Source organism: Squalius cephalus (genome assembly GCF_949319135.1).
Source record: "Squalius cephalus genome assembly, chromosome: 20".
NCBI lineage: Eukaryota > Metazoa > Chordata > Actinopteri > Cypriniformes > Leuciscidae > Squalius > Squalius cephalus.
The window spans coordinates 9,117,013-9,133,441 of record NC_137141.1 but is presented as its reverse complement, the minus strand read 5'-3'; the positions used below and the strand labels follow the sequence as shown (position 1 = coordinate 9,133,441).

At 42.2% G+C, this 16,429-nt stretch overlaps 1 protein-coding gene across 2 annotated transcripts in view; it reads right to left on the bottom strand.

The window, feature by feature from the left end:
• The window catches only part of LOC307148223 (kelch-like protein 29), a 264,387-nt gene that overhangs the window by 144,065 nt on the left and 103,893 nt on the right, over positions 1-16,429 (bottom strand). For both annotated transcript variants that reach the window (XM_079853579.1, XM_079853580.1), the window contains one exon: positions 14,676-15,155. In XM_079853579.1, the coding sequence (XP_079709705.1) occupies positions 14,676-15,155 (480 nt within the window). The remainder of the gene's footprint in view (positions 1-14,675; positions 15,156-16,429) is intronic.

Sequence of the window (16,429 nt, the reverse complement as noted above, 5' to 3'; positions counted from 1 at the left end):
GCTTTGGTCAAGAAATTCAACTTTTAAATGAAAAAATAGATTGTCTTGATTAAAATGTATTAATATCATGTGACTAGTGTGAAAGGTCACATGACATGACTTCCTGCTTGCACATCTAGAAGAAGATGTCTTCCTCAGACAGCTACAAAAAGTAGTATGTAAAACATCTTAATTATCAGATAGAACTATCATATTTTGTACATATATTCTTTAAAGGGTCTACTACTGATATATTTTGAGAATTATACTCCTGCATATATATTTTGCTCGTAAGACGTGTAAATTTGTTAACGGTCACAAATGTGACCAGTAGTATAACACAGTGCTTCAATTGAAAACACAGGTTTTGGCTGTTAATCCTACACTGAACAAAATTATAAATACAACACTTTTGTTTTTGCCCCCATTTTTCATGAGCTGAACTCAAAGATCTAAGACTTTTTCTATGTACACAAAAGGCCTATTTTTCTTTCAAATATTGTTCACAAATCTGTCTAAATCTGTGTTAGTGAGCACTTCTCCTTTGCCGAGATAATCCATCCACCTCACAGGTGTGGCATATCAAGATGCTGATTAGACAGCATGATTATTGCACAGGTGTGCCTTAATTAAGGCTGGCCACAATAAAAGGCCCACAATAAAAAGCCAATAAAAGGCCCTAGGGAGTACCAGGGTGAAACGGCCCATTTGCCAGGTAGACTATTGAATGGCGATGCATAGGTGAACTATCTGGAGGATTAGGCAGATGTTCATGAGAACCAATTGGTGTGCCCCACACATGACCACAAACAACCCTTTCTACAACGTACGGCCCATCTTTAGTGCACTGAATGAGTGCACACGCATCTCCCTGAAACTGGCCTAGGACAGGGCCAAAGTGTAGTCATGGACTAGCCCATAGGAGTCTAGCCGAACAAGCAGAAGTTCCTCCAGGGTGTAACTTTGTACATGACAACCTTTTCACCTCACTAAGCCTCCTTCATGAAATGACAAAACAATGTTATGGATGTTTTGGAATGTGCTGTGTAAATAGGTCTAATTGAAGAATTTGTATGAATTCTGACTATGGTGTTTCCCACCGGTCACTTTTGTGACCAAGTATAAAACTTAATATTTCACCAACTTTACCAACATAAAATCAAAGAGGGCATAACGTTTGTGTGTTAGGGAGGTCTAAGGAGTAAAATGCATGTACTCAAATTGCAAGAAAACATTTGGGATTAAACGGGTTAACCCTCTGAGGTCGGCAAACGCGCCGGCGCGTTTTGCTGGATTTTCTTCACATTGTAGCACTATAAACTTAAATATAAACTTAAATTTCTCCGTCATTTATGGTCATACAGAAAAAAGAAATATAAAAAAAGAATCTGTGATATTTCTAATTTTGTATGTGTCCACTTACAATCAAATCAAAACTTTTTTTTGGAAAATAAACAGGGTGTGCGCCTCTCCGTCGCGGTGAACTTTTTTTTCTTGAGCACAACTATAAACTGAAACAAAACTCAGCGAATACTTGTCACACATTTATGAGCCATATACCTTTATAAACATTTAAGTGTGTACTTTTAAATGATTGGATTCAAACTGAAAACAAATATTCTCTGTTTAAGTAATTTGTATAAAACTAACAAGATGTCCAGCTTCTCAAACGCTTCCTAATTATTTTTAATTTGACCACGCCCACTCGCGCAAAAGAGATTCACATGCAAATTTCCACATGGAACGCGAACGCGCTCATTACCTCAAAAACAAAACACCAAAACACTTCACAAGTCTCTGCTTTTCGTCGAGTTTGAAAGACGCGCCGTGAGCTTACGTTGAAGAAGAAGAACGCGATTTGAAGACAAGAAAGATGTAAGGTAAGAAATTCTTACATATTAGTTTGTTATTGTTGCATAAATTTCACATTGCAGTTGAACTGTTGCTAGATATATGGTGAATATTATAATTTTTAGACCCGTGTTTACTGTTACTGTGTTTGTGGATATCTGCTCAAACGTAGATATGTAGGCTATATGGTTACCATAACGTTTTATATTTGAGCGCGATCGCGTTTGAATGTATCATATTTTGGATCGCGATCATGTTTGAAAAGCAAAACGCACCAAACGGCTTCATGTTTTTACTATTATCTAATTTCATATCATCATAACGAATGGAAACATTTGAAGTAACATGATAATCAATATATTTTTCTCTAGCTTAGTTGTTACTGAAATCTTTTGGAAGATTTATAGGCTGCTATAGGTTATTGTTATTATTTTATGCAGCACTGCGCATAGCCTATGCCTACAAGGCACAACAAACCTGGTGTTCATTAAATTATATATTGTTGGAAACATTTGTGTGTGTGTGTGTGTGTGTGTGTGTGTGTATTCTGTGAATTTTAAAAAGCAATTTTAACCATAACAATCTAAAATTTATTCCCAAAAATCGTGCAGGCCTTTCTCTTGATATCAGTATGTTCACTTTTTTTTTTTTCAGGGCCCAGATGCCACTGAGTCCTGCTGACTTCAACATTCACACGAGTCTCTGTACATGAACATGGTAAAGTGAAAATCAAACACCTTGGAAATGAAAGGTATGTACAATGTTTTTAGGAATGGCAGAAAGGTCTCTGTCTTTGGATCATTGTTTTCAATAAGTGCTTTGTTGTCATTTGTTGTGTATCTTTGGATTATGTTGTGTTGTAAATAAATCCAAACTATCTAAAAGCCATTCTTTTTTAAATCTCCTCATTCTTTGTGAAAGGTTGCTCAGAATGACAGGGCCTGATAGCTCCTAATAGGGCCGTTAGGGGAGGGTCTTTGTCTTTCTCAGGTGTGAAAAGCTTACATATTAATTACCTCCACATAAAGCTTTCTCACACAAAACATGTCGTAAAAATTAGGGATGTCCCGATCCGATTACGTGATCGGAAATCGGGCCCGATCACGTGGTTTCAGACTCGATCGGAATCGGACGTTACCTCCCGATCAGGACTCGGATATATATGTATATATATTTTTAACACATCTACAGTTATGCGGTAGCACAGAGTTACGCTGGTTTCACGCCGGTTTCACACTGCACGCGTTAGCAGAGCGTTAGCAGCGCAGGAGCAGTGATATACACAATAGATATCATCAATGCGCAGCAAAAATAGACTGGGCACCGAAACGATCGCGGCACTGCTGCTTCTGCTCTGCTCCTGCTACGCGCTGCCGCGCCGCCTCTGCGTGCGGTGTGAATGCTCTAATCTGTTAACATGGGGGCCGAAAAAAATACGCGCTGCACGCTCTGCTAACGCGTGCAGTGTGAAACCGGCAAGTGCAGTTCCTAAAAGCACATTACTGGCTTTGCAAACACTGTGGCACTTTTATTTTATTTTATTTGTTTACATGCCTGCTGGGTATTTTAAGTTGAGGTGCTATTTGTTTATATATTAGACTTTTTTTATATTTACTGTTGCACTAAGTCCAAAAGTGAAGAATTTATGTTATTTATTACTTGATTGTTCAAGCTACCTCACAGAAGTGCTCTGTTTGTTAACAGAGTTGTTGAATGTTAAAATAAGGTGAATTAAATAAAAAATAAGGAACATCCTGGATCTGTTTTTCGCTCTTCTTTATTCTTTTTTTTATGTATTATAGAAGTATCGGATCGGGACTCGGTATCGTTAGATACTCAAAATCAAATGACTCGGACTCGGACTCGAGGGCAAAAAAACCTGATCGGGACATCCCTAGTAAAAAATTTAAATCAATATATTGTCTTCTCTGAATGAGCAGTCAGGGTGATTTTCACATAGTTTTAGAGCAAATATTTTAGGCTACGTCATACAATTTTCAAAAGTCTTGTGAAGAAATAATCAGTATGGGTTTCATGGCCTTATTTCAGTGAGAATTTTTTTTTTTGTATTTTCACAAACCACGCATAAATGTCATTATCTCAAAACTACAAACTTTTACATACATGCTGCTGATATATTATTGTAGCAGAGTTTGTGCTGAATACAGTGTAATTAGACTTTAGCCATGAAAATGTCACAAGTAACAGAAATAACCACAAATGTCAGAGCATGTCAGAACACCTCCAGGGCCCAGAAAACAGCTCAGACCCCAGAGGGTTAAATGACAACAGGTGAATGAAATCAACGAACAAAACTAATCAAACAAACTGAGAAATCAGGTCAAGACAGACAAACTAAGAAACAAAGGAAACTGATGAAAACAAACTGAAAGTCCATAATCATGAGAGATACAGAGGGCATGCTCACTGAATTTTAAAAAATATATATTGGTCAGAGAAACCAAATGATATTACAAACGATTTATTCACGTCATTATTATTATTTATTAATGCATATGCTATATCCTCCATAACTGACAGCAAACTGGCATTCAGATCTGCCTCTATATAGTTAGTAAGGGCCAACTTCCTAGTTCCTACGACCCAATCAATTGCTGAAGGATGAAATCAGAAGTGAAATTATACAATGTTCCCAGTAGAAAGATACTATGATCTCTATTCAAAGGAAGATCATGGAGACATTTTAATCGTCCCAAATTGTGATAATCGCACACCCCTAAAATAAATCATCAGTGTGAAGCAATTAACATTAGGGCTGGTCCGAATACCATTTTTTGAGCTTCGACGCTTCGGTAGTAATGAACATCGAATATTCGAAGCTTCGGAGAGAGAGGGGGCTGAACATATTCTTCTCTCTAATAAAGGCAGGAATCTCTATGTGTCTGTATGTCCAATTGTATTTTGATTATTTCGAGAACCGTTCATCCAGTCGACTTCACAAGGGAGTGCAGTGTCGCATTTGGTGCAATATAGATGGACACACAAGACGTGACACATTCAGAATTAATAAACTTTTAGTAGCCTTAACTACAGAACGCGAGCGGGAAGCATCGCACCTCACGCGGGCAGGGCTTATATGCTCCGAGAACGGACACTGCACTAGTGCTATAAAACGCACACACACAGGTCTGTTAACTTAAGCAATACTTTTAATAAGGTAGTCTAATATTTTTCTGACTAACAAATTACTGACACTGTAAAGGATTTTAGATTTAAATAAAGAAAAACGAAATTTAAATAAAGAAAAAACGAAATTTAAATAAAAGAAAAACGAAATTTAAATAAAGAAAAACGAAATTTAAATAAAGAAAAAAAAAAAAGAAAAAAAAATTTAAATAAAGAAAAACTAAATTTAAATAAAGAAAAACGAAATTAAATTAAATTAAAAACGAGATTAATTTAGATTGATAACAGGTAAAAAGGCTAATATATTTTATTTCTATTATTCTATTTTCCACAATGTCAAAGCAACGCAGCTTAACGTCTCGGTTACTAACGTAACCTCGGTTCCCTGAGAAGAGGGAACGACTATTGCGTAAGTAGCTTACGCTTTGGGAAAACTCCTTTTCTCGAGAATATGAAGCCAAAATTTTTTAAAACGCAGTGTAGCTGCAGCAACTGCATAAACCTATGACAGGGCGGCTAAGACGCACGGTCCAATCAGGGCCATTCACGCCCTGACTCGCGTCATAGCACGCTAGAATGGGCGTGGCTAGAGGCTATAAGTATAGCCTCCCGCGCTGTCATAGTCAGGTTAAATCGACTGAAGCGATACACCTATAAAGCACAAGCACGGCGGATTACGCAATAGTCGTTCCCTCTTCTCAGGGAACCGAGGTTACGTTAGTAACCAAGACGTTCCCTTTTGAGAGGTCTCTCCTATTGCATAAGTAGCTTATGCTATGGGAACTTCCCTTCAAAACGCAGTGCGTGCTTGACTTCACTCTAATGTAGGCAGGCAGAAACCTGAATCCGTGAGAGTAAAGCATGATCCAAATAAGAGTGACGGGCTTCAAGGAACATAAGTGTGGCCTAAGAGGGTCATAATATAATGTTATATATGATATGATTCTGTAACGGGACCGGAGATAACGGGCCCACGTTAGACAGAGGAGAAAACCCATATACGTAGTTTATGTATGGGGGGGGGGGGGGGGGGCTTGTGACAACACCCTCGTACCGAAAGCACTCTAGAATGCAAGGCAGGGACTTGTAGGTTATAAAACCTGATAAAAGTGGACGGCGAGGCCCAGCCGGCCGCCGCACAGATATCCTGTAAGGGTATTCCACTCGACCAAGCCCAGGAAGAGGCCATGCCTCTAGTGGAGTGAGCTCTGATGCCCAAGGGGCAGTGAAGGCCCTTAGACTCATAAGCCAGCGATATCGCGTCAACTATCCAGTGCAATAAACTTTGCTTTGAGACGGCCAGACCCTTGGTGTGGCCGCCGAAGCATACAAAAAGCTGCTCTGACTGTCTGAATGAGGCAGGGCGCTCCAGATATACTCTGAGAGCCCTGACGGGGCAGAGTAAATTTGCATCTCTTTCATCCTCCAGAGAGGAGAGAGCTGTCAGGGAAATAACCTGTGCTCTGACTGGGGTAGAGAGCACTTTAGGAATATACCCATGTCTCGGCCTAAGGACAGCTCTACAATCGTTAGGTCCGAACTCGAGACAGGACGCGCTCGAAGACAGCGCGTGCAGATCTCCCACTCTCTTAACTGAAGCGAGCGCCAGTAACAGAGCGGTTTTTAGCGAAAGGTGCTTCAGGTTGGCAGACTGTAGCGGCTCGAATGGGGCGCCCTTCAGTGCTTCCAGGACCGTGTAGAGGTCCCAGATAGGCACGGAGGGGGGGGGGGCGCGAAGGGTTTAGTCTCCTAGCCCCTTTAAGGAAGCGGACGACCAGGTCGTTTTTCCCTAGTGATTGCCCGGCCACTGGGGCGTGAAATGCCGCTATGGCTGCCACATATACTTTGAGCGTGGAGGGGGTGCGACCCGCGTCCAGCAGCTCTTGTAAGAAAACTAGGATACTGCGTATCTCGCACGAGTGTGGGCTTAGGTTTCTAGCGGTACACCAGCTAGAGAACACTTTCCATTTCTGCGCGTAGAGGTGTCTGGTTGACGGCGCTCTAGCTTCAGTAATGGTTTTTGCCACTTTATCTGGGATGTCCCGGGTATCCGCTGAGAGGCCATACATGGAGGGCCCACAAGTCGGGACGGGGGTGCCAGATTTTTCCGTTCGCGTGCGTGTGGAGATTTTTCCTCAGCGGGATCGGCCACGGGGCTGAATTCAGCAGCTGAGCCAGCTCTGAGAACCACAGCCGGTTTCTCCAGAGGGGGGCTACAAGAAGCACTGCACATTTTCTCTCCCTGATCCGTTTGAGGACCTGAGGTAGCATCGCAACCGGGGGGAAAGCGTATAATGGGCGGTTCGGCCATATGTGGCCAAAGAGCCATACATACTCTTTGAATAAAATAATGGGCAGTGAGCGTTGTCTTCGGAGGCGAAGAGGTCGATCTCTGCCTCGCCGAAGGTGCTCCATATTAGCTGAACTGTCTGAGGGTGGAGAGACCATTCCCCCGGGGGAACGTTGTCTCTTGAAAGCATATCTGCACCCTGGTTCAGAACGCCTGGCACATGTGCCGCCCTCAGGGAGCGTAGGTTGTGCTGAGCCCACAGGATTAGACTCCTGGCCATGTTGTGCAAAGTGTCTGACCTGAGGCCGCCCTGGCGGTTTATGTAATCAACCACTGTCATGTTGTCCGTTCGGACTAGGACGTGATCGCCTCTCAGGTGCGGGAGCAAGGCTTTGAGAGCTAAAGCGACCGCTCTCATCTCCAGACAGTTTATGTGTAGGCGCTTCTCTGGGCTCGACCAAAGGCCAGAGATGGGCCTGCCCTCGTAAAGGGCTCCCCAACCTAGGTTGGAGGCATCTGTCGTGACCACCTTCCTCCTCGAAATCACACCTAAACTCACGCCCGACTGGTACCAGTCGACAGCTTTCCAGGGAGTCAGGGCTCTGATGCAGCCGTGACTCGCTTTGATCAGTAAGTGGCCGGAGCGCCACGCTTGAGCTGGTACGCGGCTGTTTAGCCAGAGTTGGAGAGGGCACATTTGCAGTAATCCGAGCTGGAGCACTGCTGATGCTGAGGCCATAAGACCTAGCATTCTCTGGAATCTTTTGAGGGGGGCGCGGGCGCCCGCTCTGAAAGATGCCGCGAGGCGCCGGACAGAGAGTGCGCGCTCTGCCGAGAGGCGCACTTTCATATGTATAGAGTCTATTACTATCCCCAGAAAGGAAATGTTCTGTCTGGGGGATAGCGAGCTCTTGGAAAAATTGATCCTCAGACCCAGGCATTCTAGATGGCTGATGATCCAAGATCGGTGCGTTATCAGCTGTTCCTCTGATTGTGCTAAAACCAGCCAATCGTCGAGGTAGTTTAGTATTCGCACTCCCCGCTGTCTCAGGGGGGAAAGTGCTGCATCCATACACTGCGTGAATGTACGGGGGGCCAACGATAGACCGAACGGTAGAACCGTGTATTGGTATGTCTGTCCCTCGAAAGCGAATCTCAGAAACTGCCTGTGATGAGGCGATATTTAGATATGAAAATAGGCATCCTTCAGATCCACTGAGAAAAAACGATCTCCCGGGCGAATTTGCGCGAGGATATGTTTGGTTGTCAGCATTCTGAACGGGCGTATCGCCAGTGCTTTGTTCAAGCGTCTGAGATCCAGAATGGGTCGAAGACCACCATCCTTTTTCGGGACGAGGAAATAACGGCTGTATAGTCCCGCGTCGCTCTATGAGGGGGGTACTGTTTCGACAGCACCCTTTTCTAACAGTTTGAGCACCTCGGTGCGGAGAACATGTCAAACATCTTTTCTCACTCTCGTCTCGACCACGGCTGAAAAGCGTGGCGGTCTGCGAGCAAACTGTAGCGAGTAGCCGTGTTTGATTACGTTCAACACCCATAATGATATGCCAGGGATGGCCTCCCAGGCTCTGGCCCGCAGGGCTAGGGGATGAATAAAGGCTGGGGGTGGGTCGCTGTGAGATATGGACCCGGCCGCCAGGCCGTTTTGAACCATAGGTGCCGTGTATACAGCGCTCATGAGCGAGAGCAAGCGCTGTACAGCGGGCACACTCGTGTTCATGTTCCCAGCATGTGTTTGAGGGAAAACTGATGCGGGAACAGTTTTATGTGTAGCTGTGCGCGCTGAAGAGTGGACACGGGCTATGTTTAACCCTTTAGGCGCCAGAGGTTTTTTCCTAAAACGTTCGATTTTGACATCTTAATTTCAAAAGGCTATATCTTAAAAGTGATAAAAGATAGAGACTTTCTGTAAATTAGAGAAATATTAAGGATGACCCAAAGTTTATGTAGGGATTACATTTTCCCATCTAATTTGCATATTATGACGTCATATGGTGGCCGCCATCTTGGATTATAAATTTTTTATGGTTTTTGTTGATGTTTATTTGGTTGTTTGTTTTTTTTAGCTGACAAAGACACACACATCACAAGGACATGAACACAAAAAAAGAACACATATTGTGTACACTACTAAATGGTCAGGGAAATAGATAGTAAATCAACAGTGTAATAAATGGCAGACAAAAACAATTGTTGCAGGGCTTTTGCTGTAGAGATAATGACTCCCTATTCATCCAGGTGACATTTCTTGTAGTGTTTCATGGTGTGGTCTTGCGATAGACTATGCATAATAGCCCCTCTGCCCCGTGTCACATCACCTCTTCTCCTGCTACGAGCAGCAGCGCGCGCGGGCGCGGCCAGTTCTGCCTCGCGCGCGCGCCGAATGTGCACAGCTCGGACTACTGTCATTGTCATTGCGACTCCCCACCCTGCCTCCACGTTGCCCCCTAACTGCCCTATGAATACTTCGACCTCGTCTAACATACCCAGTGGCATTAGACAAAGTCTCCACCACAATACTGTCGCCGCGATTGCGGAGAGGCACACGGTCACGGCTAGCGCGGTAAAAATCTCCCGCGGCCGCCTCGTTCCCCACAACACTAACACGCCTGCTAACTTCGCGATGAACACTCCGACCCCGGGAAACATTGTTCCCACCACTGACATTGGGCAAAGGACCATCTAACGTTATATTGGGCAAAGGATTCACCGTTTGTGCTTGGTGTAGGGCTATACTTTCACTTTCAGAATCACCGTCATTTTCTGAAGGCAGATAACGTTATTCCCCTTCAGAATCAGGGTCCGTGAATAGAAGACACAACACTTCATTGCGGGTAAGCTTTATTGATGCCATTAGATAATAATAATAATAATAATCTAATGCAAATACTCACTGATGTTGACAATATTGCTCTGATAAAATGGCTCACTTGCACACTAGCTCCGCTTTTGTTCGCACTGATTCAATGCGCTCTAGCTCGAAGATTTTGTATAGAAGCATGACCTTTTTTTGAGTCGGGGATGAAGTATGACATGTCTGCCAACTAGTGGAGGGGAGGTTGAACGAAATTTGACACCCTATTTGACAAAATCGGCCGTTTTATTCAGTGCCGCATCTTGTCGAGTAAACTCGACCGTGGCGCCCAGAGGGTTAATATTTCTCCCGCGCTGGGTGGGGGGAGAGTGAGTGTCGAGTTGACAGTGTTTGTGTGTAGGGGTGCGTGTTGTATAACAGGCACGCTCGCTACCTTTATTCATTTTTAAAGGGGCATAAGCGCAACCGGCGAGAGCTGACGTAACGCGGAAGGGCTTCGAGGGATGAGAAGCGATGGACTTCCATCCGGCAGCAGAGGGCGGGCAGAGGTGGGCGGCCACCGCTTCTTCCAGGGGAGGCATCGCCTCATATCGGAGGAAAAGAGTGTTTCAAGCGAGCTGAGTGTGGCGCTTTCCACGACTTAGAGAGCTCGTCATGAACTTCAGGGAAGAACGGGGCGGGTCTCTGTTGGGGGGCCTGCCGGCGCCCCTGCAGGAACCACTCGTCGAGCCTGCTGCATGTAGGCTCTTCAGGGGAAGACCACTCGATGTCGAGGTCTTCGACGGCTCTGGAGAGAACACGGATCATTTCGGCGTCCAGGCTCGCTTTACTGCCGGTTTGAGTCGACGGTGGTGGGCCGGAAGTAGAGCTCGTCGATCTCCCCCAAAGAGAGGTCCTCTGCACATTATGTGCGAAGCATTTGCAACAACGCCTCGTGGAAATTTCTCTTTTAGAAGTGTACGTGTACACTTGTTAATTCAAAAAGGATACGGCGCGCCGGAACGGCTCAGCAGGGCAGCTTGAAGGCGGCGGGAGAAGCCGGCGTCCTCAGTCTGCGATGCAGTTGGTAGTGCCTGTCAACGGCGGCGAAGGCTTCGGTTTCCGGAGTCCAGCGAAGGGAAGGTTCGCTGAAGGAGATTAGATCTGACTATGACAGCGCGGGAGGCTATACTTATAGCCTCTAGCCACGCCCATTCTGGCGGGCTATGACGCAAGTCAGGGCGCGAATGGCCCTGATTGGACCGCGTGTCTTAGCTGCCCAGTCATACGTTTATGCAGTTGCTGCAGCACAGCCAATGACCGCTTTCGCTGCTCATCTGTGTCTGCTGTGCAGCTACACTGCGTTTAAAAAAAATTTGGCTTCATATTCTCGAGAAAAGGAGTTTTCCCATAGCGTAAGCTACTTACGCAATAGTAGAGACCTCTCGAAAGGGAACCCAAAACACAAGCTCAGGCATGCACTTCGGTCCATACAAACTCCACTGTTCTGCGCTCTAGCCAGATAACACTCCCGTTGCTGGAACACTGGCGTCGGTTCTATTTCTAGCATGCGCGCGTTTTCCGCATGGCTCGAGCCTGAGACACGTGTCTCACGCAGACAGTGTGCAAACTCCAACCTGTTAACATGGGAGCCGAAATAAAAACGGACACGCCACGCAGCCAGTGTGTCGCCGACCTTATTCAAGCGCGAATGAGAACCGTTTCGCGGGGGATCCCAGGTGTGCAAAAATAAATAAATAAAAAAAATATTCGAATGTCAAATTTTCACATCGAATACCAACCCACCGATCGAATATTCGGGTCCAGCCCTAATTAACATGCTCTCACATCTATAAGGAGACACATTTCAACCTCAATATTTCACTTTAGATTTCATCAATTACATATTCACTTACAGGAATGCAATGCACTGTGTTAAATGTGTAATTCAAAAACAGTACTTGGGGGGGGGAAGAGGTCAAATCTGCATTCAATCACTAACTCTAAATATAAGCATTGATAGTAAACTTGACTTGGCAAACACTACTAAAAATCAATGCAACTAATCTAAGTCAAGGCACTAATCAGTAGGATCTAGTCAGATTCTGATGGACGTCTCTAGTGTTCTTGGAGGAGTGGAGGGGCAGATCAAGCTGTGTGGAGCAGCTTTTACTGTTTAGAGAGATAAAGCCGTGATAATTCATCCAAAACCCGACCTGTCAGAGATACACTTTCACATAGCAGCACAAGGGGTTTGATAAACAGAAATGGAGGTTATAAATTAAGACTGAACTTGACACTAACGGAGACATAAGAACTCTAGATTAATTAAACAAACATTAAAGAGAGAGTCATCTAGACTTGAGTCCAATTGTACCAACATTATCAGTAAGAATGTTACTCCACACCCTATTCTGAGTATTCAAAGTAAAGTGCTAGAAATGCCAAGCTCATGGGTTTTGATTCCCAGGAAATGCATAGTAAAACAAAAACCTTGAATGCAATGCTATTGATAAAATGTAAATGTAAAAAACACTACGAACCCATCTCACAACACTTTATCCTTCCTTTAGATCTGCTCTGGCCATATCTACACTTTCATCTGGAAAATATGTGTACCAATATACCCCATTCCCTACAACTGCATGTGTCCCTTGGTTGCTAACATGTCTAGCTTGTCCTGTTCTGTACAACCATTAGTTTGCAATCATCTCCTACATTGTATCAGATTACATACGTTCTTAAATGCATTGTGCAAAGTCTCAATCTTTGTCTGTAGAACAGCCACAATTCAAGATAAATCTATGTATCTGTATTTCACAGGATTATTCAAATGCCAAGGTCTGAATCAGAGCATCTAACTTGTCATATGTTCTGTTTTCACTAATCTCCTTGAAAAAATTCACCATTTCTACACTTTAAAGATTATTGGAGTATGTTTTGCAAGAAAATACTTTCAGTCTTTCTACTTCAAAATATAACGTTTAATTTAACTAATTTCTACATTTCTGATGCTACCGTCTCAAAATGATTACCTAAACCCATTAATGTCCACAAAACAGTTGTTAGTTGCAAACTCTAGTTTAAAGTTCTTCAGTCTTTCTAAAACTGTGGCAATAAAGCAAACTCACATTCAGGCCAGATTCTGGTATAAAACACCCACTTTACACAAACCAATGAAAGTAAAATGGGTTGTGATGCCATTTCTGTTGACACTAATGTCCAGTTCTACTGAATCTGTAAATTTCAGTAGAAACTATCTCTATTTAATGAACTAGTCTTTTGCATCTGATTTCATAACATCATGTAAGCAGATAAATGGGCAGCAAACTCGCCTCATGTTCTCTCTTCTTCAGAAGATGAATACCTCATGAGATTTAAAATGACATTCAATACAAGGAGAAAGAAAAATATATTTCTGCCTGTGGCTGGCTAGAAAATCAGGCAGATTTTAGAGCTTTAGGACACAATATAACACAATAACCATACACTGGTATCTTTTCAATAATCATACAAATCTAATCTAAAGAACGAGAAACCAAAAAGAAAAGTTAGGACTTACTAGAGTTCCATCAAACAGCACAAGTTTATTTCCCCTAATAAATCATTCCTAAGAAATTAGCTATGGTACATTAAACTTGCCTGTCTCAACTATGTTGATATATGAGCTGAAATTAATTTACACTATATTTACATAAGGTTTCCATTTATATGGAAATTATTTTGGATATTTTAGACCCACCAACAATTTTATAGAAGCATCCACTGCCCAGTAAATCTATTTGATCTTCACAATCGTTCCTGGATGCTGCCGAACATCAGAAGAACTATAATCCTTGAAATTCATTAAATCATTACAAACTTCCACTGGCACGGTAGGAAAGAAAAACAAAAGGAAAAGAAAAGCAATCCACCCCAACTCTTCTCATCTTGTAGGTGATGAAAGGGGGGCTTTTTGAAAGTGAAAGGTGGAAAAGTAATAAATATATTCAAGATCATCAAGTTGTGCAGGTCAAAGATTGCGAGTGATTTTTTTGGAGACTAAAGGAGTACCTGACCTGACCACAGAGCAACAAAACATAAAACATACTAAATAGCGAATCTCAACTGCTTGATTGTTATATTATCAAAATGTAAACTATATTATTAGCCAGCAATCTCTTAAAATTTGTATATATATATAGTACATCCTACTTGAATGATTACAGTATACTCAGATAAAGTAATGTAGACTGTAGGCTATAGCAAATCTCGAGCTGCATGATTTTAATATCATCACAAAATGTAAACAGTATTATCGCACAGCTCTGTATATAAAGTTGGATATTTATTACACCCAACTTTATCCACATACACACAGTACACTCATGCAAAACAATATATTCTATATAGCAAATCCATACTGCTTGATTGCTTGTATAATTGCAAAATATAAGCTTTTTTATTGCCCAGCTATAACCTAAGATATTATAAACATCAGCATCATGATTTTCTATAAAGCTGGTTTGAAGTAACATGAAAAGCACTAAACAAATAAATTTGACTTGACTTGACATTATAACGTCTAGAAAACCGAACCAAAACATAATTTACCTTTGGGATGCCAGGGGTCTGTAAATTCATATTTCCCCAGTCCGACTGTTCTCAGCATCTGCAGGCCATTGTTGGTATTCTCCTGCAGGCCATTCGTCAGAGGTCCGTTGGTGGGCAGAGTGGAGGAGGTCATGGTGGCGGATTGCACCATGGGGTGGGTCAGGTGACTGTTGCCCACCACCGTGTGGACGGGATGGGCGACCTGGCAGACGCTGGGTATTGGGGGCAGGCCACCGACAGTGAGGGATTGGCTATGGACGTTGAGGACCATGCTGGCCATCGGCTGTGAAGGCTGCTGCGGTAGCTGGTAGTGTGCGGGCAACTGAGGGTGAGGAGTGTGGAGAGCTGGGGTCACACCGATAATGGGCGCTTGGACGGTCGCACATTGGCTGTAAGCTGGTGCCTGCTGCAGGGCGTATGTGTGCGCCAAGAGTCCAGCCTGGCTGACAGTGGCAGCAACTTGCGGCGGCCATAGAGGAGCTGCAGAGAACGAAACAACATGCATAGGGGTGTGCAATATGACCATTTTAGATTGTGAAACATTAAAATGTCACCATGAATTATCAATTGCAGTTCAATTGCTGTTTTTTTTATTTTTTTTATTGTTACCATTTTTGATTATCATCTCTATCGTGGTTACGCTCACGTAACATAGCAGTTATTTGTCATCATGAAGGTTTACTATTTGTATGTGTTTTAAAGTCCCCCTGTAGTCAATTATTGTATCCCTTAAAACTCATCTTTGATCACCAAAATGACATTTTTAATATGTATATACAGTACATAATGCACACATCTGTACATAAGTCTTCTGCTCCATATGTACACCACTTTATTATTATTATTATTATTATTATTATTTTATTTTTATTTATACAGCTGTATATACAGTACATAATGCACAAATCTGTACATAAGTCTTCTGTTCCAGATGTAAACCACTTTATTATTATTATTTATTTTATTTTTTAGTCTTATTTATTTAAATGTTCTGTTAACACTTTACAATAAGGTTAATTAGTTAACATTAGTTATGGTATTGACTAACATGAACTAACAATGAGCAATATATTTGTTACAGTATTTATTCATCTTTGTTAATGTTAGTTAATAAAAAATACAGCCGTTCATTGTTTGTTCATGTTAGTTCACAGTGCATTAACTCATGTTAACTAATACAACCTTTGATTTTAATAACATGCCGTAAATGTTGAAATTAATATTAACTAAGATTAATAAATGCTGAAGAAGTATTGTTCATTCTTAGTTCATGTTAACTAAGGTAGTTAACTAATGTTAGCTAATGAACCTTATTGTAAAGTGTTACCAATGTTCTTTGTATTTGTGTCATATATGTATTTATGTATGTGCCAAGAGCTCCTGAAAAAAAAAAACACAACAAATTCCTTGTGTTAGCTGTAAGAACACCAGCTCATATGTGAGGGGAATGTACAGTTATTGATTTACTAATTTTCATTTATGAATTATTAATGAATCAATAACTAATCATACTGGCTATCACTTACACAATTTAAAATTACCCAAAAGGTAATACACAGCCCATATAGTTGTATTTCTTTATATAGACAATCAATCTTAACGAATTGCAATTAATTATGAATACAAAAGGGCTATAATTTGAATTTGTGAATGACTAAAAGCAAATCAAATCATCAGATAATCCGTTTGTCCGCCAAACGAATCATGCAATGTTCTTATCAACTATCAAGGAGAGATATCCTTATGAACTCTCA